At 42.9% G+C, this 27,911-nt stretch overlaps 1 protein-coding gene across 1 annotated transcript in view; it reads right to left on the reverse strand.

Moving 5' to 3' along the window:
* Window positions 1–27,911, reverse strand: part of ptprt (protein tyrosine phosphatase receptor type T) — a 440,070-nt gene that overhangs the window by 244,570 nt on the left and 167,589 nt on the right. Inside the window, exons 4-6 of the mRNA XM_064965460.1 lie at window positions 27,067–27,148; window positions 22,898–23,013; window positions 21,957–22,131 (exon numbers count right to left, since the gene is read on the reverse strand). Of these exons, the coding sequence (XP_064821532.1) occupies window positions 21,957–22,131; window positions 22,898–23,013; window positions 27,067–27,148 (373 nt within the window). The remainder of the gene's footprint in view (window positions 1–21,956; window positions 22,132–22,897; window positions 23,014–27,066; window positions 27,149–27,911) is intronic.

The raw sequence follows: 27,911 nt of genomic DNA on the forward strand, positions 1-27,911 counted from the left end.
CATTTACTTGCACGCAACAGGAGCGAGGCCCAGGTAGAGAGCCAATGAAAGACATATCCCAGGGGGAGATGTCTCCCCCACAGGAGCCATGGTAATGAAAACTCGATCCCCACGGCTCAAAGGAAACACAGCACTGTGGACACCTGGGCCTGCAATGCCAACTCCAAAGACACACACGCGTGCTCAGACAAACACAGACACACTCCAAACCCATCTCTGTTCACTTTATGACACATCCACATACAGTCACTCTCTGATCCCAGAAGAAAAAGAAGTGAGACGTACTCCCTCTTGGCATAGGGGCAGCAGGGTGGCCTAGTGGTTAGAGCATTGGGCTAGTAACCAAAAGGTTGCAAGTTTGAATCCCTGAGCTGACAAGGGGATTCTGTCATTCTGCCCCCAAACAAGGCAGTTAACCATCCTAGGCTGTCATTGAAAATAAGAATTTTTTCTTAATTGTCATTGAAAATAAGAATTTGTTCTTAACTCACTTGCCTAGTTAAGTAAAATAAATAGGGGTGAAAATATAGCAGATATTATTCAAATATCATCCATTAAAAGTTGCAGCTTGCATGACGCCACAGAATTCTATTCTATTTAAGTGTGAACAACTGGTACCATTAATGCTAGTTTGACAACCTGAGGGCATCTTTGAGAAGCATTTGATAGCCTTCAATAGTGGCTGTACTAGAAAATTGACATATGTTTTGTAAGGGCATAGTATAAGGGACTGATTTTAAGAAATTTTGCTTAATTAATTTGATTAAACAGTAGATACAGCTGGAGAACTGCAAGGCAATCCCATTGTGAGCCACCCGGGAGCCATTACCAATATGACCAATATACAGTGCCTTGCGAAAGTATTCGCCCCCCTTGAACTTTGCGACCTTTTGCCACATTTCAGGCTTCAAACATAAAGATAAAAAACTGCCCCTTTACTTTCAGTGCAGCAAACTCTCTCCAGAAGTTCAGTGAGGATCTCTGAATGATCCAATGTTGACCTAAATGACTAATGATGATAAATACAATCCACCTGTGTGTAATCAAGTCTCCGTATAAATGCACCTGCACTGTGATAGTCTCAGAGGTCCGTTAAAAGCGCAGAGAGCATCATGAAGAACAAGGAACACACCAGGCAGGTCCGAGATACAGTTGTGAAGAAGTTTAAAGCCGGATTTGGATACAAAAAGATTTCCCAAGCTTTAAACATCTCAAGGAGCACTGTGCAAGCGATAATATTGAAATGGAAGGAATATCAGACCACTGCAAATCTACCAAGACCTGTAGACCTGTAGACAAGGAGACGACTGATCAGAGATGCAGCCAAGAGGCCCATGATCACTCTGGATGAACTGCAGAGATCTACAGCTGAGGTGGGAGACTCTGTCCATAGGACAACAATCAGTTGTTTATTGCACAAATCTGGCCTTTATGGAAGAGTGGCAAGAAGAAAGCCATTTCTTAAAGATATCCATAACAAGTGTCATTTAAAGTTTGCCACAAGCCACCTGGGAGACACACCAAACATGTGGAAGAAGGTGCTCTGGTCAGATGAAACCAAAGTTGAACTTTTTGGCAACAATGCAAAACGTTATGTTTGGCGTAAAAGCAACACAGCTCATCACCCTGAACACACCATACCCACTGTCAAACATGGTGGTGGCAGCATCATGGTTTGGGCCTGCTTTTCTTCAGCAGGGACAGGGAAGATGGTTCAAATTGATGGGGAAGATGGATGGAGCCAAATACAGGACCATTCTGGAAGAAAACCTGATGGAGTCTGCAAAAGACCTGAGACTGGGACGGAGATTTGTCTTCCAACAAGACAATGATCCAAAACATAAAGCAAAATCTACAATGGAATGGTTCAAAAATAAACATATCCAGGTGTTAGAATGGCCAAGTCAAAGTCCAGACCTGAATCCAATCGAGAATCTGTGGAAAGAACTGAAAACTGCTGTTCACAAATGCTCTCCATCCAACCTCACTGAGCTCGAGCTGTTTTGCAAGGAGGAATGGGAAAAAATTTCAGTCTCTCGATGTGCAAAACTGAAGAGACATACCCCAAGCGACTTACAGCCGTAATCGCAGAAAAAGGTGGCGCTACAAAGTATTAACTTAAGGGGGCTGAATAATTTTGCACGCCCAATTTTTCAGTTTTTGATTTGTTAAAAAAGTTTGAAATATCCAATAAATGTCGTTCCACTTCATGATTGTGTCCCACTTGTTGTTGATTCTTCACAAAAAAATACAGTTTTATATCTTTATGTTTGAAGACTGAAATGTGGCAAAAGGTCGCAAAGTTCAAGGGGGCCGAATACTTTTGCAAGGCACTGTATATTGTCCTGCTAATAACAGGGTTAATAATATATATGTGAGAATATCAAACAGGCTTTTATATCATTCTAAATTAATAATAAATCGCTTTGTTTAAAAAAATAACATTTTGGAGATGATTTCGTTTTCAAATAGCGTAAAATGAGCGAGAAAAAGGCCATTCTTGAACATGGGGTGAGACATTGTTAATAATTTGTAAATAAAGCCACTTTATTATTTACAATGATTTATTTCTGTTTTTAGAGGGAGAGAAACCAAGAAACTACAGTTATCTCATGGGTCTCCAAGTCAAGGCCGGCACAGGGATTGAACCAGCATCTGTAGCAACACAGCACGCAGTGTCTTAAACCGTTGCACCACCAAGGTGCTGTATAACATAACTGGTCGGGAGTCGCCTACAGTACTACAGTAAGAGCAAAATAATCTTAACAAAATAGAATAATAAAAACCTTAGTATAACAACATTTTTAGTAATACTGAAGTGCACAATTATCAGTTTCTATTTAGGTTTATGTCATCCATTCTTTGTCAGTTAGAGACACAGTAGAACCCAAAAGCATAACCATTGTTCTAACTTCCCCTTGCGCTGGTCTGGAGCAATGAAGTGGTGACGCAGGGAACCGTACTAAACCACAAATTACTTTTAGTGGAGCAACCACTGTATATCAGCTGTTTTGAAGTAGTTACTGTTTGGTCGGTACTGCTGGAGGGGAAAAAGACTATAGGAAATAAATAAGCGTGCACACACACACACACACACACACACACACACACACACAACCTCCCCCACCCCCACCACACGCACACAACCGCCCACACACCCCAAACCAAGACACAGACACACACACAACCTCCCCCACCACACGCACATGACCTCCCCCACCACACACACCCAACCTCCCCCAACCCCTACCACACACACGCACAAACCAAGACACACACAAACACAACCTCCCCACCCACCACACACACACACACACACACACACAAACCAAGACTCACAAAAACAGATAAATAAACTGGCAAATAACTGTTTGAAGTGCTAACTCTCGGCTGGCTGCTTATCTCCTCTGAAGTATTACGGCTCTCTAATCCATCTCTGTAACTCAGCCTCTTCACAGGCTGCTTCCTGCCTCAGCGCACCGCAGCACAGCCCCAAATCCTCTGGTAATGCTGTCTTCCTGGGCTGTCTCCTTGGAGATAACATAGGCCTCCCCATTTCACCATCATGCCATGACAGCTTCCCTCTCTCTCCCCTGCTTCCCTAGCCCCCCCCCACACTATCACTGTTATAGTGGATGCCCACCGCGGGCCCCTCCTCCAGTGTCCCTCTGCTTCTCTGTAGGGGCCCCCATATACTCACACCGAGGGGCCAGACTGATCATTCGGCTGCACTAGATAAGCTATGGTGGACTCAAAGGGAGGTATGAGTGCTATATCATGGACCAAGGGAGGAATTTGATTGTGTGACTGTTTGTCACCTACTTCTGAGCCAGGGAGAAAGAGAGAGAGATACAGGGAAATAGTAATAGAGAGCGAGAGCGAGAGATAAATTAAGTGATAAAATATACAGACCACAAATTCCAATTGGCTATACTTAACCTTTTTGGGATAGGGGGCAGCATTTTCACTTTTGGATGAGTAGCGTGCCCAGACTGAACTGCCTCCTACTCTGTCCCAGATGCAAATATATGCATATTATTATTAGTATTGGATAGAAAACACTCTGAAGTAGAGGTCGACCGACTATGAGGACCAAAAAAAGCTGATACCGATTAATCGTCTGATTTAAAAATAAAAATAAAAAATTGTAATAATGACAATTACAACAATACTGAATTAACACTTATTTTAACTTAATATAAAACATCAATAAAATCAATTTAGCCTCAAATAAAGAATGAAACATGTTCAATTTGGTTTAAATAATGCAAAAGCAAAGTGTTGGAGAAGAAAGTAATATGTGCCATGTAAAATATGTGCCATGTAAAAAAGCTAACATTTAAGTTCCTTGCTTAGAACATGAGAACATATGAAAGCTGGTGTTTCCTTTTAACATGAGACTTCAATATTCCAAGGTAAGAGGTTTTAGGTTGTAGTTAATAAAGTTTTTATAGGACTATTTCTCTCTATACCATTTGTATTTCATATACCTTTTACTATTGGATGTTCTCATAGGCAATATATTATTGCCAGTGTAACAGTATAGCTTCCTTCCCCCTCCTCGCCCCTACCTGGGCTCGAACCAGGAACACATCGACAACAGCCACACTAAGCAACTTTACCCATCGCTCCACAAAAGCCACAGCCCTTGCAGCGCAAGGGGAACAACTACTCCAAATCTAAAAGCGAGTAACTAGCTAGCCATTTCACATTGGTTACACCAGCCATTAGGCTGATAGGCTTGAAGTCATAAACAGGGCTGTGCTTGCAAAGAGCTGCTGGCAAAATGCACGAAAGTGCTGTTTGAATGAATGATTACGGGCCTGCTGCTGCTCAGTCAGACTGCTCTATCAAATTAGACTTAATTATAACATAATAACACACAGAAATACGAGCCTTTGGTCATTAATATGATCAAATCCAGAAACTATCATTTCGAAAACAAAAGCGTTTATTATTTCAGTGAAATACAGAACCGTTCGGTATTTTATCTAACGGGTGGCATCCCCAAGTCTAAATATTCTTGTTACAATGCACAACCTTCAATGTGTGTCATACTTATGTAAAATTGTGGCAAATTAGTTCGCAATGAGCCAGGCAGCCCAAACTGTTGCATATACCCTGACTCTGCGTGCAATGAACGCAAGAGAAATTACACAATTTCACCTGGTTAATACTGTCTGCTAAACTGGATTAGTAGTTATAACTAGTGATTATGGTTGATTGTTTTTTATAAGATAAGTTTAATGCTGATAGCAATTTACCTTGGCTTCTATAATAATCTGTCGTTCTGCCCCTGAACAAGGCAGTTAACCCACAGTTCCTAGGCAGTCATTGAAAATAAGAATGTGCTCTTAACCTGTTGAAACTCTGGGGGCGCTATACCATTTTTGGATAAAAAGACGTGCCCGTTTTAAGCGCAATATTTTATCACAAAAATATGCTTGACTATGCATATAATTGGTAGCTTTGGAAAGAAAACACTCTGACGTGTAAAGAACTGCAAAGATATTCTCTGCGCGTGCCCTAGAACGTGAGCTACAGGCAAAACCAAGATGAAACGGCATCCAGGAAATGAGCAGGATTTTTGAGGCTCCGTTTTCCATTGTCTCCTTATATGGCTGTGAATGCGAGAGGAGTGAGTCTGCCCTTTCTGTCGTTTCCCCAAGGTGTCTGCAGCATTGTGACGTATTTGTAGGCATATCATTGGAAGATTGACCATAAGAGACCACATTTACCAGGTGTCCGCCCGGTGTCCTGCGCCGAAATTGGTGCGCAAAACTCAGCTGCAAGTATTTTTCCATGGAATTCAGAGAAGAAAGCAGGCTTCCACGAACGATATATCAATGAAGAGATATGTGAAAAAACACCTTGAGGATTGATTCCAAACAACGTTTGCCATGTTTCGGTCGATATTATGGAGTTAATTCGGAAAAAGTTTGACGTTGTTGGTGACTGAATTTTCGGTTCGTTTCGGTAGCCAAATGTGATGTACAAAACGGAGCGATTTCTCCTACACAAAGACGCTTTCAGGAAAAACTGCACATTTGCTATGTAACTGAGAGTCTCCTCAATGAAATCATCCGAAGCTCTTCAAAGGTAAATGATTTTATTTATTTGGTTATCTGGTTTTTGTGAAAATGTTGCGTGCTAAATGCTATTCTTACACAAATTAGTGAATTGCTATGGTTCAAAAGCATATTTTGAAAATCTGAGATGACAGTGTTGTTAAGAAAAGGCTAAGCTTGAGAGTAGGCGCATTATTTTCATTTTATTTGCGATTTTCAGAAATCGTTAACGTTGCGTTATGCTAATGAGCCTGAGGCTTTATTCATGGGGAGTTTCAAGAAGTTAACTGACTTGCCTAGTTAAATAAAAGGTATAAAAAAATAAATAATAATAATCGGAAATCGGCGCCCAAGTAATAGGTCGACCTCTACTCTGAAGTTTCTAAAACTGTGAGTATAACAGAACTCATATGGCAGTCAAAAAACTGAAAGAATCCAAACAGGAAGTGAGAAATCGATTTTCAAAACAGTGCCTATTCAAATCCCAGTGAGATATGAATGAGGATGCACTTCCTAGGATTTCCACTAGATATCACCGTCTTTAGAAACTGGTTTAAGGATTCTACTATAAAGGAGGGGCTCATAATAGCTCTTTGAGTGAGTGGTCTGGCAGAGAGCCTCAATCTCATGACGCGCGCTCTCGTTCCAATGCTTTTCTTCAGACAATGAAATTCTCCGGTTGGAACATTATTGATGATTTATGTTAAAAACATCCTAAAGATTGACTGCATACGTCATTTGACTTGTTTCTACGGACTGTAACAGAACTTTTCGAGTTTTTGTCTGGAGGAAGTGCTCGCGCCTCATGAAGATGGATTACTGGGCTGAACACGCTAAAAACAAGTGGCTAAATGATAGGCTTTATGGAAAAATCAGTCATTTATTGTCAAACTGGGATTCCTGGGAGTGCCTTCTGATGACGATCATCAAAGGTAAGTGAATATTTATAGTGTTTTTTCTAGCTTCTGTTGACGCCAAAATGGCTGTTTTGGGTTCTGAGCACCATTCTCAGATTATGATTTTTCCGTAAAGTTTTTTTGAAATCTGACACAGCGGTTGAAGAGGTTTAGTCTATCTTTAATTATGTGAATTACACTTGCATCTTTAATCAATGTTTATTATGAGTATTTCTGCAAAATCAACGGATGTTTTGGAATCAAAACATTACTGCACATAACGCGCCAATGTAAACAGATTTTTGGATATAAATATGCACATTATTGAACAAAACATACATGTATTGTGTAACATGATGTCCTATGAGGGTCATCTGATGAAGATCATCAAAGGTTAGTGATGAATTTTATCTATATTTCTGTTTTTTGTGACTCCTATCTTTGGCTGGAAAATGGCTGTTTGTTTTTGTTGTGCTTTAGCTGTAAAGCATTTTTTAAATCTGACTCGATGGGTAGATTAACAAGATGTTTATCTTTCATTTGCTGCATTGGACTTGTTAATGTGTGAAAGTTATATATTTCAAAAGAATATTTTTGAATGTCGCGTGCTGCCTTTTCAGCGGAATGTTGTCGAGGAAGTCCTAGAAAGGTTCAACTCTAACATCATCCTTAGCTCTGGCATCTTCCCCAATATTTGTAACCAAGGACTGATCACCCCAATCCACAAAAGTGTAAACAAATTTGACCCCAATAACTACTGTGGTATATACATCAACAGCAACCTTGGGAAAATCCACAGCATTATCATCAATTGCAGACTCCTACATTTCCTCAGTGAAAACAATGTACTGAGAAAATGTCAAATGGGCCTTTTTGTATTTTAAATTTTTGTACGACAGACCACATATTCACCCTGCACACCCTAATTGACAAACAAACAAACAAAAACAAAGGTTAAGTCTTCTCATGCTTAGTTCATTTAAAATAAATATTTGACTCAATTTGGCATTTATTTGTCACCAAGATGGCATAGCAGTCAGACGTCTTTTGTCCTCATCTTGTCCCGTATATATATATTTACAACTTTCTTTGCATAGCTTTTTAGACATTTTTTTTATTTTCCATAAATTCATCTTCAAAACACTCTCCTGCAACCCACCTCACCAATTTATATTTAAAAAAAATAAAGTATTATTTACCTCAAATCTGTAATCCTCCATAGAAGCTAACCAGAAGCTAGCCAGAAGCTAACCAGAAGCTAGACAGAAGCTAGCCAGAAGCTAATCCAGAAGCTAGCCAGAAGCTAACCAGAAGCTAGCCAGAAGCTAACCAGAAGCTAACCAGAAGCTAATCCTGAAGCTAATCCTGAAGCTTGCCAGAAGCTAATCCAGAAGCTAGCCAGAAGCTAGTTAGCGTCTTTACTGGCTAATCGTTAGTATTCAGCTAACCACGGTTTATGGTCATCAGCTACCCTTTAGCTCGAAAATCTATCGCCGGTTTTGTACGTCGCGGCTCGGACCGGAACATACCAGACCTATTTTTCTCTCCATGTCCCCGGATTTCTACCGCAAGCTCTGGACATTTATACCTGGATCTTGCAGCTAGCTGCTATCCGTGTGACTATCGGCTTACGTCGATTCCGGAGCAAACATCAATTATTCCGGAGCTAGCCAGCTGAAGAGTTCCATCAGTCACTCCTGGGCTACAATCACCTATCCAGACCCATTTTACTGCCACGAGGTGGCTAAAAACAGACCTCCATCCTATGCTAGCTTGCTACCGATGGCCCGGCTAGCTGTCTGAATCGCCGTGACCCCAACCAACCTCACTACTCACTGGACCCTTTTGATCACTCGACTAAGCATGCCTCCCCCTTAATGTCAATATGCCTTGTCCATTGCTGTTCTGGTTAGTGTTTATTGGCTTATTTTACTGTAGAGCCTCTAGTCCTGCTCACTATACCTTATCCAACCTATTAGTTCCACCACCCACACATGCGATGACATCTCCTTTCAATGATGTTTCTGGAGACAATATCTCTCTCATCATCACTCCATACCTAGGTTTACCTCCACTGTATTCACATCCTACCATACCTTTGTCTGTACATTATACCTTGAAGCTATTTTTTCGCCCCCAGAAACCTCCTTTTACTCTCTGTTCCAGACATTCTAGACGACCAATTCTCATTGCTTTTAGCCGTACCCTTATCCTCTTATCCTCTCTTTTCCTCTGGTTTGTTTTATTCACTGCATAAGCACACTCTGCCAACCCGGATGTTCTAGCTGTGTCTGAATCCTGGCTTAGGAAGACCACCAAAAATTCTGAAATTTTCATCCCAAACTACAACATTTTCAGACAAGATAGAACTGCCAAAAGGGGGGTGTTGCAATCTACTGCAAATATAGCCTGCAGAGTTCTGTTCTACTATCCAGGTCTGTACCCAAACAGTTTGAACTTCTACTTTTAAAAATCCATCTCTCTAAAAACAAGTCTCTCACCGTTGCTGCGTTCTATAGACCACCCTCTTCCCCCAGCTGTGCTCTGGACACCATATGTGAACTGATTTCCCCCCATCTATCTTCAGAGCTCGTGCTGCTAGGCGACCTAAACTGGAACATGCTTAACACCCCAGCCATCCTACAATCTAAGCTTGATGCCCTCAATCTCACACAAATTATCAATGAACCTACCAGGTACCTCCCCAAAGCCGTAAACACGGGCACCCTCATAGATATCATCCTAACCAACTTGCCCTCTAAGTACACCTCTGCTGTCTTCAACCAAGATCTCAGCGATCACTGCCTCATTGCCTGCATCCGTAATGGGAAGGCGGTCAAACGACCTCCACTCAATCACTGTCAAAAGCTCCCTGAAACACTTCAGCGAGCAGGCCTTTCTAATCGACCTGGCCGGGGTATCCTGGAAGGATATCGATCTCATGCCGTCAGTAGAGGATGCCTGGTTGATATTTTTTAAATGCCTTCCTAACCATCTTAAATAAGCATGCCCTATTCAAGAAATTTAGAACCAGGAACAGATATAGCCCTTGGTTCTCCCCAGACCTGACTGGCCTTAACCAACACAAAAACATCCTATGGCGTTCTGCATTAGCATCGAACAGCCTCCGTGATATGCAGCTTTTCAGGGAAGCTAGAAACCATTATACACAGGCAGTTAGAAAATCCAATGCTAGCTTTTTTCAAGCAGAAATGTGCTTCCTGCAACACTAACTCAAAAAGGTTCTGGGACACTGTAAAGTCCATGGAGAATAAGAACTCCTCCTCCCAGCTGCCCACTGCACTGAAGATAGGAAACACTGTCACCACTGATAAATCCACTATAATTGAGAATTTCAATAAGCATTTTTCTACGGCTGGCCATGCTTTCCACCTGGCTACCCCTACCCCGGTCAACAGCACTGCAACCCTCACAGCAACTCGCCCAAGCCTTCCCCATTTCTCCTTCTCCCAAATCCAGTCAGCTGATTTTCTGAAAGAGCTGCAAAATCTGGACCCCGCCGTATTCATTGATCTGGCCAAGGCTTTCGACACTGTCAATCACCACATACTCATCGGCAGACTCGGCAGCCTTTGTTTCTCAAATGATTGCCTCGCCTGGTTCACCAACTACTTCTCTGATAGAGTTCAGTGTGTTAAATCGGAGGGTCTGCTGTCCGGACCTCTGGCAGTCTCTTTGGGGGTGCCACAGGGTTCAATTCTTGGACCAACTCTCTTCTCTGTATACATCAATGATGTTGCTCTTGCTGCTGGCGAGTCTCTGATCCATCTCTACGCAGACGACACCATTCTGTATACTTCTGGCCCTTCTTTGGACACTGTGTTAACAACCCTCTAGGCAAGCTTCAATGCCATACAACTCTCCTTCCGTGGCCTTCAATTGCTCTTAAATACAAGTAAAACTAAATGCATGCTCTTGTTATTTACAAAATAGCCTCCAATACCCTACCCAACAAATTGGATGCAGTCTATCACAGTGCCATCCGTTTTGTCACCAAAGCCCCATATTCTACCCACCATTGCGACCTGTACGCTCTCGTTGGCTGGCCCTCGCTTCATACTCATCGCCAAACCCACTGGCTCCATTTCATCTACAAGACCCTGCTAGGTAAAGTCCCCCCTTATCTCAGCTCGCTGGTCACCATAGCATCACCCACCTGTAGCACGTGCTCCAGCAGGTATATCTCTCTGGTCACCCCCAAAACCAATTCTTTCTTTGGCCGCCTCTCCTTCCAGTTCTCTGCTGCCAATGACTGGAACGAACTACAAAAATCTCTGAAACTGGAAACACTTATCTCCCTTACTAGCTTTAAGCACCAGCTGTCAGAGCAGCTCACAGATTAATGCACCTGTACATAGCCCATCTATCCTATCCTAAACAACAACCTCTCCCCCTACTGTATTTATTTTGCTCCTTTGCACCCCATTATTTCTCTCTCTAGCTTGCACATTCTTCAACTGCAAATCAACCATGGCAGTGTTTTACTTGCTATATTGTATTTACTTTGCCACCATGGCCTTTTTTTGCCTTTACCTCCCTTATCTGACCTCATTGTATATAGACTTGTTTCGACTGTATTATTGACTGTATGTTTGTTTTACTCTATGTGTAACTCTGTGTCGTTGTATGTGTCGAACTGCTTTGCTTTATCTTGGCCAGGTCGCAATTGTAAATGAGAACTTTTTCACAACTTGCCTACCTGGTTAAATAAAGGTGAAATAAAAAAATTAAATGAAATTAAAAAAACAAGGGTCTGCTATACAAATTGATGGAAAGTGGTGTTGGGGGAAAAACAAACAACATTATAAAATCCAAACAACAAGTGTGCGGTTAAAATGGGCAAAAAACACATTTCTTTCCACAGGGCCATTGTGTGAGACAGGGATGCAGCTTAAGCCCCGCCCTCTTCAACATATACAGTGCCTTGCGAAAGTATTCGGCCCCCTTGAACTTTGCGACCATTTGCCACATTTCAGGCTTCAAACATAAAGATATAAAACTGTATTTTTTGTGAAGAATCAAGAATCAACAAGGGGGCCGAATACTTTCGCAAGGCACTGTATATCAACGAATTGGCGAGGGCACTAGAACAGTTTGCAGCACCCGGCCTCACCCTACTTAAAACTGAAGTCAAATGTCTACTGTTTGCTGATGATCTGGTGCTTCTGTCCCCAACCAAGGAGGGCCTACAGCAGCATCTAGATCATGTGTATAGATTCTGCCAGACCTGGGCCCTGACAGTAGATTTCAGTAAGACAAAAATAATGGTGTTCCAAAAAACGTCCAGTTGCCAGGACTACAAATGCAAATTCCATATAGACACCATTGCCCTAGAGCACACAGAAAACAATACAAACCTCAGCGCCACAGACAACTTCCACAAAGCTGTGAATGAGAGGCAAGAAGAGCCTTCTATGCCATTAAAAAGAACATAACATTTGACATATCAATTAGGATCTGGCTAAAAATAATTCAATCAGTTATAGAACCCATTGCTCTTTATGGTTGTGAGATCTAGGGTCTGCTTACCAAATAAGAATTCACAAAATGGGACAAACACCAAATTGAGAGACTGCATGTAGAATTCTGCAAAAATATCCTCAGTGTACAACGTAAAACACCAAACAATCCATGCAGAGCAGAATTAGGCCAATACACGCTAATGATAAAAATCCAGGAAAGAGACGTTAAATTCAACAACCGACCTGAAAGAAAGCAATTCCCAAAACATCCATAACAAAGCCATGACCTATAGAGAGATGAACCTGGAGAAAAGTCCCCTAAGCAAGCTGGTCCCAGGGCTCTGTTCACAAACAGAACCCACAGAGGCACAGGACAGCAACACAATTAGACTCAACCAAATAATGAGAAAACAAAAAGTTAATTACTTGACACATTGGAAAGAATTAACAAAAAAACAGAGCAAACTAGAGTGCTATTTGGCCCTAAACAGAGAGTACACAGTGACAGAATACCTGACCACTGATACTGACCCAAACTTAAGGAAAGCTTTGACTATGTACAGACTCAGTGAGCATAGCCTTGCCATTGAGAAAGGCCGCCGTGGCTCTCAAGAGAAGAAAGGCTATGTGCACACTGTCCACAAAATGAGGTGGAAACTAAGCTGCACTTCCTAACCTCCTGCCAAATGTATGACCTTATTAGAGACACATATTTCCCTCAGATTACGCAGATCCAAAGAATTTGAAAACAAACCCAATTTTGATATACTCCCATACCTACTTGGTGAAATACCACAGTATGTCATCACAGCAGCAAGATGTGTGACCTGTTGCCACTATAAAAGAGCAACCAGTGAAGAACAAACACCATTGTAAACACAACTCATATTTACATGTATTTATTTTCCCTTTTGTACTTAACTATTTGCACATCGTTACAACACTGTATATAGACATTTTATAATTTTGGAACTTCTGTGAGCAATGTTCACTGTTAATTTTTATTTCACTTGCTTTGGCAATGTAAACATATGTTTCCCAGAGAGAGAGAGACAGAGAGAGAGACAGAGAGAGAGACAGAGAGAGAGACAGAGAGAGAGACAGAGAGACAGAGAGACAGAGAGAGAGAGAGAGAGTCTACTGAGCTTCCTACTGTCAGCTAAATGAGCGCCCATCAAGCAGCAGTCAAATGGAATTTGGTTCATGCCATACAGCTTGCTGCAAGTCAACTAAAGCAACTTCAAATGACTTGTGGAAAGGCGCTACGCAAACCACTTATAGTCACATCAACATTTAGCTGGAAAGAATGAGGGAAAAGACAAGCTCTTCTTCAAGTTAAATGGTTTCAATAGACTATCATCATCTCTGTAACTTTCTCTTACAAGTGCGGAAGATAAAACAAAGCTAAAATATAAACCATAAAGATTTCTTTCGGAGACGTATACTTGGAAATTGTTATACTTGGAAGTATACTTGGAAATGGAAATGTGTATATCGCTTTATCAAATACCTACAGGTACTGCGGAATGCAGCATCAGCACTGTCTCTAAAGTACAAGAGGAGTATGTCGGAGTACTGAAACGTTATGATGTCGTATGGTCTTGACACACTACAACACATATCACATACTAACGATCTCTACCATCACTTCTCTGCAGATGGGGGCTGTACAGTCCACAATAGCTTCACTCCATCCAGTGTGCTACCACCAGAACGTAAAGGGGGGGAAGGAAGGATAGATAACTGTCATCGTATATCTTCTTTAGTGTGCAACTCCATTTGAGGTGTGAACTTAGTCGGGGGAGTGAAAGTGGAGAAAGAGAAGGGTGAGGAAGAAAGGAGAGAGAGACAGTAAGAAACAGAGAAGAAATTGATGAAGGATGAGAGGAGAATGGAGTGAAAGAGAAGACAGAGTGAGAAACAAGGCAAGAAAGAGGAAGAAAGAGGGGAAATGAGAGGGTAGCCTGGTGTTATAGACTAGACCTAACAGAGTAAAAGCCCAGCTGGGAAACTCATATTAGTATGATATGTTACGTTTAGTTATATAAGCCTCGAACTCAGGCCCTGTGTGTAGTTAACTGACCATCTCTGCCCATTCATCGCCATTTCACCTGTTGTTGTTGTCTTAGATGATTAGCTGTTGTTTCTTACCCATTGTTGTCTTAGCTAGCTCTCCCAATCAACACATGTGATTGCTTTATGCCTCGAATAAATACTGTTGGTTAGGGTAGTTATCATGGTTTTATTTTACTTTGGAGCCCCTAGCCCCACTCAACATGCCTCAGATACCTCTTTTGTCCCACCTCGCACACATGCGGTGACCTCACCGAACATAACTAGTGTCTCCAGAGATGCAATCTCTCTTAATGTCACTCAATGCGAAGGTTTACCTCCACTACCATACCCCAGTCTGTACATCATGCACTGAATCTATTCAACCACACCCAGAAATAAGCTCCTTTATTCTCTGCCCCCAACACAGTAGACGACCAGTTTTGATAGCCTTTTGCCGTAACCTCATCCTACTCTGTTCCTCAGGAGATGTAGAGGTTAACCCAGGCCCTGTGTGTCCCCAGGCGATCTCATTTGTTGATTTCTGTAACCGTAAAAGCCTTGGTTTAATGCATGTTAACATCAGAATCCTTCTCCCTAAGTTTGTTTTGCTCATTGCTTTAGCACACTCCGCCAACCCTGATGTCCTTGCCGTGCCTGAATCCTGGCTTAGGAAGGCCACCAAACATTCTGAGATTTCCATCCCCAACTACAACATTTTCCATCCAGATAGAACTGCCAAAGGGGGAGGCGTTGCAATCTACTGCAGGGATAGCCTGCAAAGTTCTGTCATACTTTCCAGGTCTGTGCCCAAAAAGTTTGAGCTTCTAATTTTAAAAATGAATCTCACCAGAAATACATCTCTCACTGTTGCCGCCTGTTATAGACCCTGCTCAGCTCCCATCTGTGCCCTGGACACCATATGTGAATTGATTGCCCCCATCTATCTTCAGAGTTAGTTCTGTTAGGTGACCTAAACTGGGATATGCTTAACACCCTGGCCGTACAACAATCTAAGCTAGATGCCATCAATCTCACACAAATTATCAAGCAACCCACCAGGTACAACCCTAAATCTGTGAACATGGGCACCCTCATAGATATTATCCTGACCGACCCGCCCTCCAAATACACCTCTGCTGTTTTCAATCAGGATCTCAGCGATCACTGCCTCATTGCCTGCATCCGTTATGGGTCAGTGGTCAAACCACCCCTCATCACTGTCAAATGCTCCCTAAAACACTTTCTAAGCCTTTCTAATCAACCTGGCCCGGGTATCCTGGAAGGAAATTGACCTCATCCCGTCAGTAGAGGATGCCTGGTTGTTCTATAAAAGTAATTTCGTCACCATCTTAAATAAGCATGGCCCTTTCAAAAAATGTAGAACTAAGAAGAGATATAGTCCTTGGATCACTCCAGACTTGATTGCTCTCGACCAGCACAAAAACATCCTGTGGCGTACTGCACTTGCATCGAATAGTCCCGCGATATGCAACTCTTCAGGGAAGTCAGGAACTACTACACACAGTCATTTAGGAAAGCACAGGCTAGCTTTTTCAAACAGAAATTTGCATCCTGTAGCTCTAACTCCAAAAAGTTCTGGAACACTGTAAAGTCCATGGCGAATAAGAGCACCTCCTCCCAGCTGTCCACTGCACTGAGGCTAGGAAACACTGTCACCACCGATAAATCCACAATAATCGAGAATTTCAAGAAGCATTTCTCTACGGCTGGCCATGCTTTCCTCCTGGCTACCCCAACCCCCTGCCAACAAATCCGCACCCCCCCGCAGCGACTTGCCCAAGCCTCCCCAGCTTCTCCTTCACCCAAATCCAGATAGCAGATGTTCTGAAAGAGCAGCAAAATCCGGACCCGTACAAATCAGCTGGGCTGGACAATTTGGACCCTCTCTTTCTAAAATTATCCGCTGCCATTGTTGCAACCCCTATTACTAGTCTGTTCAACCTCTCTTTCGTATCGTCCGAGATTCCTAAAGATTGGAAAGTTGCCGCGGTCATCCCCTCTTCAAATTGGGTGACACTCTAGACCAAAGCTGTTACAGACCTATATCCATCCGTCCCTGCCTTTCTAAAGTCTTCGAAAGTCAAATAAACAAACAGATCACTGTCCATTTCGAATCCCACCGTACCTTTTCCGCTGTGCAATCCGGTTTCGGAGCTGGTCACAGGTGCACCTCAACCATGCTCAAGGTACTAAATGATATCATAACTGCCATCGATACAAGACAGCACTGTGCAGCCTTCATCATCGACCTGGCCAAGGCTTTGACTCTGTCAATCGCCGTATTCTTATCTGCGCACTCAACACCCTTGGTTTCTCAAATGACTGCCTTGCCTGGTTCACTGACTACTAGAATTCAGTGTGTCAAATCGGAGGGCCTGTTGTCCGGACCTCTGACAGTCTCTATGGGGAAACCACAGGGTTCAATCCTCGGGCCGACTCTTTTCTCTGTATAAATCATTGATGTCGCTCTTGCTGAGGGTGATTCCTTGATCCACCTCTACGCAGATGACACCATTCTGTGTACATCTGGCCCTTCTTTGGACACTGTGTTAACAAACCTCCAAATGAGCTTCAATGCCATACAACACTCCTTCCGTGGCCTCCAACTGCTCTAAAACGCTAGTAAAACTAAATGCATGCTCTTCAACTGATCGCTGCCCACACCCTCCCGCCCGACCGACTACCATCACTACTCTGGACAGTTCTGACTTACAATATGTGGACAACTACAAATACCTAGGTGTCTGGCTAGACTGTAAACTCTCCCTCCAGACTGATAATAAACATCTCCAATCCAAAAATAAATTTAGAATCGGCTTCCTATTTCTCAAAACAAAGCCTCCTTCACTCACGCTGCCCAACATACCCTCGTAAAACTGACTATCCTACTGATCCTCGACTTCGGCGATATCATTTACAAAATAACCTCCAATAATTTACTTTGCAAACTGGATGCTGTCTATCACAGTGCCATCCGTTTTGTCACCAAAGCCCCGTATACTACCCACCACTGCGACCTGTATGCTCTCGTCGGCTGGCCCTCGCTACATATTCGTCGCCAGACCCACTAGCTCCAGGTCATCTATAAGTTTTTGATATCTCAGCTCACTGGTCACCATAACAACATCCACCGGGACCATGCGCTCCAGCAGGTATATCAAACTGGTCATCCCCAAAGCCAACACCTACTTGGGCCTCCTTTCCTCCTAGTTCTCTGCTGCCAATGACTGGAACGAATTGCAAAACTCCCTGAAGTTGGAGACTTAACTCCCTAACTAACTTTAAGCATCAGCTATCTGAGCAGCTTACTGATCGCTGCAGCTGTACACAGCCCATCTGTAAATAGCCCATCCAACTACCTACATCATACCCATATTGTTTTAATTAACTTCTTTTGCACACCAGTATTTCTACTTGCACATCATCATCTGCATATCTATCACTCCAGTGTTAATTTGCTAAATTGTAATTACTTCACTACTATTGGCCTATTTATTGCCTTACCTCCTTACTCCATTTGCACACACTTTACACAGATTTTTCTATTGTGTTATTGACTATACTTTTGTTTATCCCATGTGTAACTCTGTGTTGTTGTTTTTTGCTATGCTTTATCTTTAGCCTACAAGTCGGATTTGCAAATTAGTTCGTAGCTCATACAAGTGTATTATGTAATGGATAATGGATGCAGCTATGGTGGTAGCTTACTCATGTCTGAGTCTGACTAATACAGTGAACTAGGAGCAACAAACCGTAACATCGTCACTGGGCTGAACCTAATCTAATCTGCAGCTGCAGTCAGTGTCTGTAAAGCATAGAATTAGCTTGACCCGTGTTACTGCCCTGATGACACAGATGGCTTCATCAACAACAGTAATATGTGTTTCGTGAAAAGTTTTGCTAAACTAGTAGGTTAATTACCCAGCCAAGCAGATACAAGTAGTAGAGTTATTTTGGTTGTAAAGTGCATTATCAAAACACTTTGTCTTTTTTTATATCAAATTGCAATTTACCACTTGGCTGTCAATTGTATGACTATGTCACAGGCCCTCCCAGTCAACACCACCTCATAAGATGAGGAAGTACATTGTTTATGATGATTGCTTTCTGCATTCGTTCGAGAAATGTCGATTTTGCAGCCAAACATGGAACATAGAGAATGCCAGCAAGGGGACCCTCAGCATCACGCAGGCATGCCCTCGCTGTGAGTATTCCTGTAAATAGAACAGGGATGACACTTGAATCAGGTTGGTGACATTTGACCTGGTCAAAGGTCAAAACAGTTTTGAGTTTTGTCCCAATTCACCTTCGTAAACTAGCCTGGTGGAACCAGCCTGATCGCTGCGTTGCCCATTCTATTTCACTTCACATATCCTGATATCTGAAGGGAAATAGAAATGTGAATGCAGAAATCAGGTTGGTTCCACCGTGCTAATAATATCCACCATTGAGAATGTAATCAGTGCTCTGTGTGTGTGGTTGTACGTGACCAACCAGTATCTTTGATGAGGGGCCAGGAGCTGATCTGCGCTGTCATGGCCATAAATAGGGTGCTGGCAAAGACCTTACCTTCAGCCTCACCTCTTGCCTGCTCACCAATGGTTGTCGATGGGGAGACCTGAATTAGGTAGGTTTCGTCTGACCTGTTCAAACCTCAACATAGTATAAATTTGTTTTTTCAGATATCACCTATCCTAACTACCATTGGTAACAGAACAGTGAATACCCAAGAAACACCCACTTCAAACCACACCCCCAAGCAAACTCACGTTTGGCTTCCATCAATGTCGGCAGTATTTCTTGAGGACAATGAGTTCCCCTTTACGGCAAATACAAAAGGAGGGTGGTTGGTCGGGGTGAATACGTCAATGAATACCGCGCGAAAGTCTAGCAACTCAAAGGTTGTGTGTTCGACACCTTTTGCAACTACTTACTAATTTTGAGCTACTTTACCACTACTTAGCATGTTAGCTAACCCTTCCCCTAACCTTAACCATTTAAGCTAACTCATTACGCTAACCTGAACCATAACCGCTAGACTAGCTAACATTAGCCACATAGCTAACGTTAGCCACAACAAATTGGAATACATAACATATTGATGGATATCCACAAAGTAGCACTAAGAACATCCCTCCATGTCCATCTCTCCATATCCATCCTTACAGCCCTGTATCCTCCACCTTCGATCTCTCTACCCCTCCTTTCCTCCTCCAACCCTTCACCTGCTCCCTGACTCGGACCACTATTCCAGTAGCGGAGGTTATTAATAGCCTGGGACAGGCAGCGAGGGCCCTATTTCTAAACCTCACTGTTCTAACCTCTTCCAATACCTGTAATTCCCTGCTTTTTCCTCAGCCTTAAGAGACCCATAGATCCAGCCAAAGACATGTTGATAGGGAATTGAGGATGCACTGTCTGGAACGTAAAAGGCACCTGCCCAAAAGGCCTCCGTTTATTAAGTCATAGTTCCACTAGGGCTAAGCCATGGTTCGACCACTTTTTAGTCAATAAACAGGTATTCAATAACAGCTATTCCAACTATTATATATATATATTAAAAATAATGTAGGCACTAATATTCTGTATCTATGCCGTAAAAGTATTGTATCTGATGACCCCGGAAATTCAGAATAACATGTAAACAGTTTGCTTCAAATTGCAAACTGCCCCAACCCTCTGACTCATATTAGTGTCATGATTCTCATGTTATCATTAAAATCAGGACACACAAACTAATACAGAGGACTAATAAAGCTTTGCAATATCATAACAGGTCCAGACCCCCCCTCCCCCGCGCAGGGCTCTCTCTTGTTTTATATCCGCAATGCCTTGGCACCTCAGAATTCCCCTGGCTTATGCCAGTGTCTTTGAACACCTGAGCTGCCAGCAGAGACAGCACAGAGACAAACCCTCCCTGGCACGCACACAAATGAGCGTGCACGCACACGCACACGCACGCGCACACACACACACACACACACACACACACACACACACACACACACACACACACACACACACACACACGAGGGCCCAGGAGGAGTGCATGATGAGGAGAGACAGATGGTGCTGATGGCTCCTGTTCTCAGCTCAACATCCAATCAAAAACAGCCAACAACACACCAAATACATCTCTCTGCTAACAATCTAACAAAACACTCACTTAGCCCAGTTTGACTTTCACCATCTACCTTTAGTCTAACGTAGAACCACTGGATCTTCTGCGTTTAAAAAAATAATGTTTACTCATTATGAAATTAAGAAAAATATTAATAATATTCCACCCATGAGGCCACTAGGTCATTTGACTGTAGGAAAGGCTACTAGATTAATTCCTATCAATACATAACTGGAAGAAACTATTCACCTTATTTTCCAGCTCTAAATCACTTGACAATTAACACCCTTTTGCTTATCATAACTATCCAATTCCTACAGATTTCTTCAAAAGAAGGGGTAGGGGCAGTTATGGACTGAGACATTGTGACCGCTAATCCGTACAGACTAGTGGGTGAGAGGGCCACTTGTGCAGGTCATTAATCAGAACAATCAGCTAATCTACTCTCAAACACCAAGGACGCTAATTAAACACCATGGGTGAGACCAGTGGACACATCAGCCAGCCTGGATTTGAGTAGCCTCCAGTCCAGCCGAGGTGCACCGACTCAGGCATGATGCACTACAAAGGCCCTTGGCTATAAGCCTGAAGGCCCAAGCCAAGAAGCCAGGTGCAGGAACAACTCAAGTTTAGGCGGAGTCTCCTAACTTCCAGATGCATCACAGTGGTGATTCGATGCCAGCTTCTGCTAGGCAGCGCCAGTTCGCCCCTTTCCACACACATATGGGCAGTGAGTGGAAATCAAAGCCCCACATTATTGGGTAAATATCAGCATTAAAGCTTTGTTTGGATAGGCAAACCAGCAGGGGCAGGAACCGTCACGGGCTGAATTTAGACAGGAGGGGAGGAGTCCTCCCTTTCTGAGAAGAGAAGTGACGAGAAGAGGTGACAGTGCCCTACCAAGTATCTTCTTTTTCTCAGAAGAGAGCGGAGACAGAGAGTGCCCACCAACCCTTCCAACAGTAACCAATGACCAGCCAGCATTCTACTCTATTTGTGAAGCAAGCCTTGTTTTCCACTCCCTTAACCAATAAGTTCACTTTGTTTATGTTCAAGGTGATGTTAGTGTGAATAAGTAAGTAGGAGAAGGGGGAGACAGTTGAAGATAACACTGCTGCTGCTGATGGTGGCTGAAATAGTGAGGGGTTGGCCACTCAGATAATGACTGGAGGACGCCAGCAGAGTTCTGACCGACTGCTAATAGGCTGGTATTATCGTAGCCTAGTGTTAGCCTAGCCTAGCTGTTAGCCGCTAGCTTTTATCTGCTAGCTTTTAGCCAGTAGCAGGTAAGCCGTTAGTATGTCAGCCATACCTTTGACGATGAGCTCAGCATAGTTGGAAACCCCGGAGCCGCCATCGGAGCGGATGACGCAGCGGTAGCGGCTGGTGCTCCTCTGGGACGTATCCCCGACACTGACGGTGGCTGAGAAACGTCGGTGGTTCACCACCCGCGTCACCATGAGGGCTGTATCTTTACCGTTCCACTGCTGCAGAGAGATAGCCAGACAGACACTTGCTTACTAACACATGTGCACACAGTATTTCTCACACAGTAAAAAAGGATGGTCATTCAAATCTGATAACCAAAGAAACTCACAGTATGGTTAATGTTTGTCAGATACCCTGCAACGTTTTCAGATATATTTCTGTGCCTTTCCATTTCACAGCACTTTTCCTTGTGGTATCAACTCGACTATAACAATCTCCCAAAGAGTAATTTATTCGATCATGTCCTTAAGCCTTTTTTATGCCCTGGGTACTACTTTCCATTACAAATGCCATTACTACAAGACACAAACATTTGCTAGTGAAGTACAGTGATGGCGAATAGAGAGGCAGTCGTCCATATTAAAACAACACTTTCTACTCAGCGCACAGATTGTATGGATATCCCCATAGAGATTCTACCATTACAGTGTGTGTGCAAGTACAGCAAGTACAGCAAGGAACTGGAACATACTGTACGTGTCCTTTCACAAGGACGAGGTCACTCATAACAATGCAACAAAGATCAAATAAAATGCCCTGTGTATTCTACATCACTGATGAGACCAAACCCGGATGACGCTGGTCCAATTGTGAACCGCCCTATGGGTCTCCCAATCACGGCCGGCTGTGATACAGCCTTATTTCTCTAGCCCGATCACTCAGGCAGGGCTGATGCCTGTTATTTTTCAAATTAATGATAATATCGTTAAAGTGAGAGGGACAAGCTGGATGACAACTATAGTGGAACGAAGGGGAGGGACTCACCTGTAGCCACAGTTGGTCGTGTTGGGACCACTTCCCCCCAGCAGTACACTGGAAGGTGGCGTTCTGGCCAACGTTCACCTCCACATTCTGCAGCCGAAGGAAGTGAGGTGCTTTCCCTACAAGGGTCAAGAAACTGTGTCATACACTCAAATATTTTTTTTAGGTTTGCCACGGGGCCATAAAAGCAGCATCGAGAATTGCTCCTGTACATTTTTGTAAATATTAGTCATATTTAGTTGTTTTTTATAGATTTTTTTTATATATATACACAGTACCAGTCAATGGTTTGGGCACACCTACTCAAGAGTTTTTCTTTAGTTTTACTATTTTCTACATTGTAGAATAATAGTGAAGACATCAAAACTATGAAATAACAGACATGGAATTAAGTAGTAACCAAAAAAGTGTTAAACAAATCAAAATATATTTTCTATTTGAGATTCTTCAAAGTGACCACATTTTGCCTTGCTTGTGCTTTGTATAATCTTGGCATTCTCTCAACCAGCTTCATGAGGTAATCACATGGAATGCATTTAAATTAACAGGTGTGCCTTGTTAAAAGTTCATTTGTAAAATGTATTTCCTCCTTAATGCATCTAAGAATTAACAAGGTAGGGGTAACAAGGAAGGGGTAGTATACACAAGCCCTATTTGGTAAAATACCAAGTCCATATTATGGCAAGTACAGCTCAAATAAGCAAAGAGAAACGACAGTCCATCATTACTTTAAGACATGAAGGTCAGTCAATACAGAACATTTCAAGAACTTTTAAAGTTTCTTCAAGTGCTGTTGCAAAGACCATCAAGCACTATAACATAACTGGCTCTCATGATGACCACCATAGGAAAGGAAGACCCAGAGTTACAGTGGGGAGAACAAGTATTTGATACACTGCCGATATTGCAGGTTTTCCTACTTACAAAGCATGCAGAGGTCTGTAATTTTTATCATAGGTACACTTCAACTGTGAGAGACGGAAGTTAAAACAAAAATCCAGAAAATAACAATGTATGATTTTTCACAATGTATGACTAGAGAGCTGTGTAAGGACATCATGGATAAAATTGTAGACCTGCACAAGGCCGGGATGGGCTACAGGACAATAGGCAAGCAGCTTGGTGAGAAGGCAACAACTGTTGGCGCAATTATTAGAAAATGGAAGAAGATGACGGTCAATCAACCTCGGTCTGGGGCTCCATGCAAGATCTCACCTCGTGGGTCATTAAATATCATGAGGAAGGTGAGGGATCAGCCCAGAACTACATGGCAGGACCTGGTCAATGACCTGAAGAGAGCTGGGACCACAGTCTCAAAGAAAACCATTAGTAACACACTATGCTGTCAAGATTAAAATCCTGCAGCGCACGCAAGGTCCCCCTGCTCAAGCCAGCGCAAGTCCAGGCCCGTCTGAAGTTTGCCAATGACCATCTGGATGATGAGACAAAAATATAGCTTTTTGGTCTAAAATCCACTTGCCATGTTTGGAGGAAGAAGAAGGATGAGTACAACCCCAAGACACCATCCCAACCGTGAAGCATGGAGGTGGAAACATCATTCTTTGGGGATGCTTTTCTGCAAAGGGGACAGGATGACTGCACCGTATTGAGAGGAGGACGGATGGGGCCATGTATCGCGAGATCTTGGCCAACAACCTTCTTCCCTCAGTAAGAGCATTGAAGATGGGTTGTGGCTGGGTCTTCCAACATGACAACGACCCAAAACACACAGCCAGGGCAACTAAGGAGTGGCTCCATAAGAAGCATCTCAAGGTCCTGGAGGTCCAGACCTGAACCCAATAGAAAATCTTTGGAGGGAGCTGAAAGTCCGTATTGCCCAACCACAGCCCCAAAACCTGAAGGATCTGGAGGTCTGTATGGAGGAGTGGGCCAAAAATCTCTGCTGCAGTGTGTGCAAACCTGGTCAAGAACTACAGGAAATGTATGATATCTGTAATTGCAAACAAAGTTTTCTGTACCAAATATTAAGTTCTGCTTTTCTGATGTATCAAATACTTATGTCATGCAATAAAATGCAAATTAATTACTTAAAAATCATACAATGTGATTTTCTGGATTTTTGTTTTAGATTCTGTCTCTCACAGTTGAAGTGTACCTATGATAAAAATTACAGACTTCTACATGCTTTGTAAGTAGGAAAACCGGCAAAATCGGCAATGTATCAAATAATTGTTCTCCCCACTGTACCTCTGCTGCAGAGGATATGTTCATTTGAGTTACCAGCCTCAGAAATGGCCACCCAAATAAATGCTTCATAGAGTAACAGACATCTCAACATCAACTGTTCAGAGGAGACGTGAATCAGGACTTCATGGTTGAATTTCTGCAAAGAAAACACTACTAAAGGACACCAAAAAGAAGAAAAAACTTGCTTGGGCCAAGAAACATGCGCAATGGACATTATACCGGTGGAAATCTGTCTTTTGATCTGAAGAGTCCAAATGTGAGATTTTTAATTCCAACCACCGTGTCTTTGTGAGACGCAGAGTAGGTGAACGGATGATCGCTGCATGTGTGGTTTCCACCGTGAAGCATGGAGGAGGAGGTGTGATGTTGTGGGGGTGCTTCACTGTCTGTTATTTATTTAAAATTCAATGCACACTTAACCAGCATGGCTACCACAGCATTCTGCAGCGATATGCCATCCCATCTGGTTTGTGCTTAGTGGGACTATCATTTGTTTTCAACAGGGCAATGATCCAACACACCTCCAGGGTGGGTAAGGGCTATTCGACCAAGAAGGAGAGTGATGCATCAGATGATCTGGCCTCCACCATCACCCGACCTCAACCTAATTGAGATGGTTTGGGATGAGTTGGACCGCAGAGTGAAGGAAAAGCAGCCAACAAGTGCTCAGTATATCCTTCAAGACTGTTAGAAAAGCATTACAGGTTTAGCTAGTTGAGAGAATGCCACAAGTGTGGAAAGTTGCCAGCAAGGTAAAGGGTGGCTACTTGAAGAATCTGAAATATAAAATACATTTTGATTTGTTTAACACTTTTTTTGGTTACTACATGATTCCATATATGATATTTCATAGTATTGATGTCTTCACTATTATTCTACAATTTAGAAAATAGTAAAAATAAAGAAAAACCTTGAATGAGTAGGTGGCTCCAAACTTTTGACAGGTACTGTATATGTTTTAAATAATGAACAGTGTATGTCATTACAATTGTCAAACCAGCACCACATTTCAAAACTGTCAAAAAAGTCAGTTGGTTATGTGGTTGGTAGGGCTAGCTAACTAGCTAATAGCTGGCTAGCTGGATGTTTTGACTTGAAAGTGAGGTTGAGGATGAATGGAGAAGTCTGAAGTAAGAGCCAAGAAAGGACAACTGAGATGGCAGAGGACGAGTGCAGATGCTTGGGAGTACTACAAGCTACTTTGGACTATGGCCAACGTGCAGTGAGCTATTCGCCGCCTCAATGGCTGCCGGGGCATCACCCAGGTGAGTGCTGCTTGTTGGTGGTGATTGAGAAGCAGTTGGCTAGCTACCAGCTACAGAGACATGCATCAGCAGTTACGTGCGGAATAAAGAATACAAATGCACGACATAAAAAGCAGTGTTTTCCTTTTCGATTGAAAATCACTTAAGATTTCAGGTCATATTTTCTTCCCTAGAATTGCCGTCCCTCATCTGCTCAGTGCATTGAGGCTGCTATGTGTTTCATTGAAATGGCATTGAGCTCAGCTGATTTCCTAATCTCATTTTCACCATGCCTGGAAATAGTGTATTCATTGATATTTCAATACGAGAATATATCTTTACGTTAATTTCCCCATTGAAGAAGAAGACCGACTAGATTATTTTACCTCAAGACATTTATTTACCTTCCCTTCCTACTGTTATTTGAATTTGGCACAAGTAGCTATGTGCTCTGTCCTAATTCTGGGGACAGAGAGCTAGAAAGAAAGAAGAGAACACGTCGAGGACACAGAGTGCCTTTGAGAAATCCAAAGATGTGAGGCAAAGAGGTCTGTCAGATATGAATGATGAAGGCCCTGACTTTGTAACTTATTCTGTGCTCCGTAATCTGTCTCGTCCTCCCTCCAACCCTCTCAGTCTGTGACCCCACCCCAAACTACACACGCACGCGATTGTGAGACCAGATGATGCTCGGTGGGCTAGTCATGGCGGGTCACTTACGGCACGGGTGGGCCAATACTCGGACTTCGTCCACCGCGATGAACCCTGGATGGCCCTGTATGGATATGGCCTCGAATATCACCTACCACAAAGGGAGAGAGAAAGAGAGATGTGGGGAGAGAAAGAGGAGAGAGTGAAAACACATTTTACACCATTTATGAGAAGAGCTCCTGCTTACAGCTAAGCCTGTGTGTGTGTTTGTGCGTGTATGAGAAATATCTATATCACACTATAGGGACAAACCGAACCATACTGGTTCTAAAATGTTATTTTGACACACTTTCCAGCACGGTTCCAGCAACTATGTCGTATGCGTAAACAGGCCAGCTCAGTACCAATTGGCTTGTCTCAGCTCGGTTTGGCTGAGTGTAAAAAGGATAAGAGAGAGCGAAACAGCAGCCTCCTTTCACAGGTACAGTAAGGTGTTTTACTCTTAACATGGGGTCCAAGGTTATGTAGCTTTTCTGATAATGGTCATTTTCTGATTATGACTTCAACTGTCCATCTAAACCTGGCGGATCCCTCCATTAGACCTGAAAGTCAAACTACAGCCCAGTCAAACTTACATTTATATTCTCCCTCCCAGGATAATGTCTCTTACCCACAGGCTGAGCATGTCTGACTTCACAACTAAATGACCAGACTTTTACAGATGTTGTAATATGCTCTGTCACTCAGCCTGCTACATTATACATCAACCCACTTCCTTCTTCCTCTCCTCCACATGTTCAGATGTCACTGCCTCAGCCTCTGTCAAACTGACCTGGCTGCCTTTGCCTCTTTCTCTGTCAGTCTGGCCTGGTTGCCTCTGCCTGGCTGCCATAGAAAAGCATCTTCTGACCCAG

The sequence above is a fragment of the Oncorhynchus masou genome, chromosome 5 (assembly GCF_036934945.1).
Source record: "Oncorhynchus masou masou isolate Uvic2021 chromosome 5, UVic_Omas_1.1, whole genome shotgun sequence".
In the NCBI taxonomy this organism is placed as follows: Eukaryota; Metazoa; Chordata; class Actinopteri; order Salmoniformes; family Salmonidae; genus Oncorhynchus; species Oncorhynchus masou.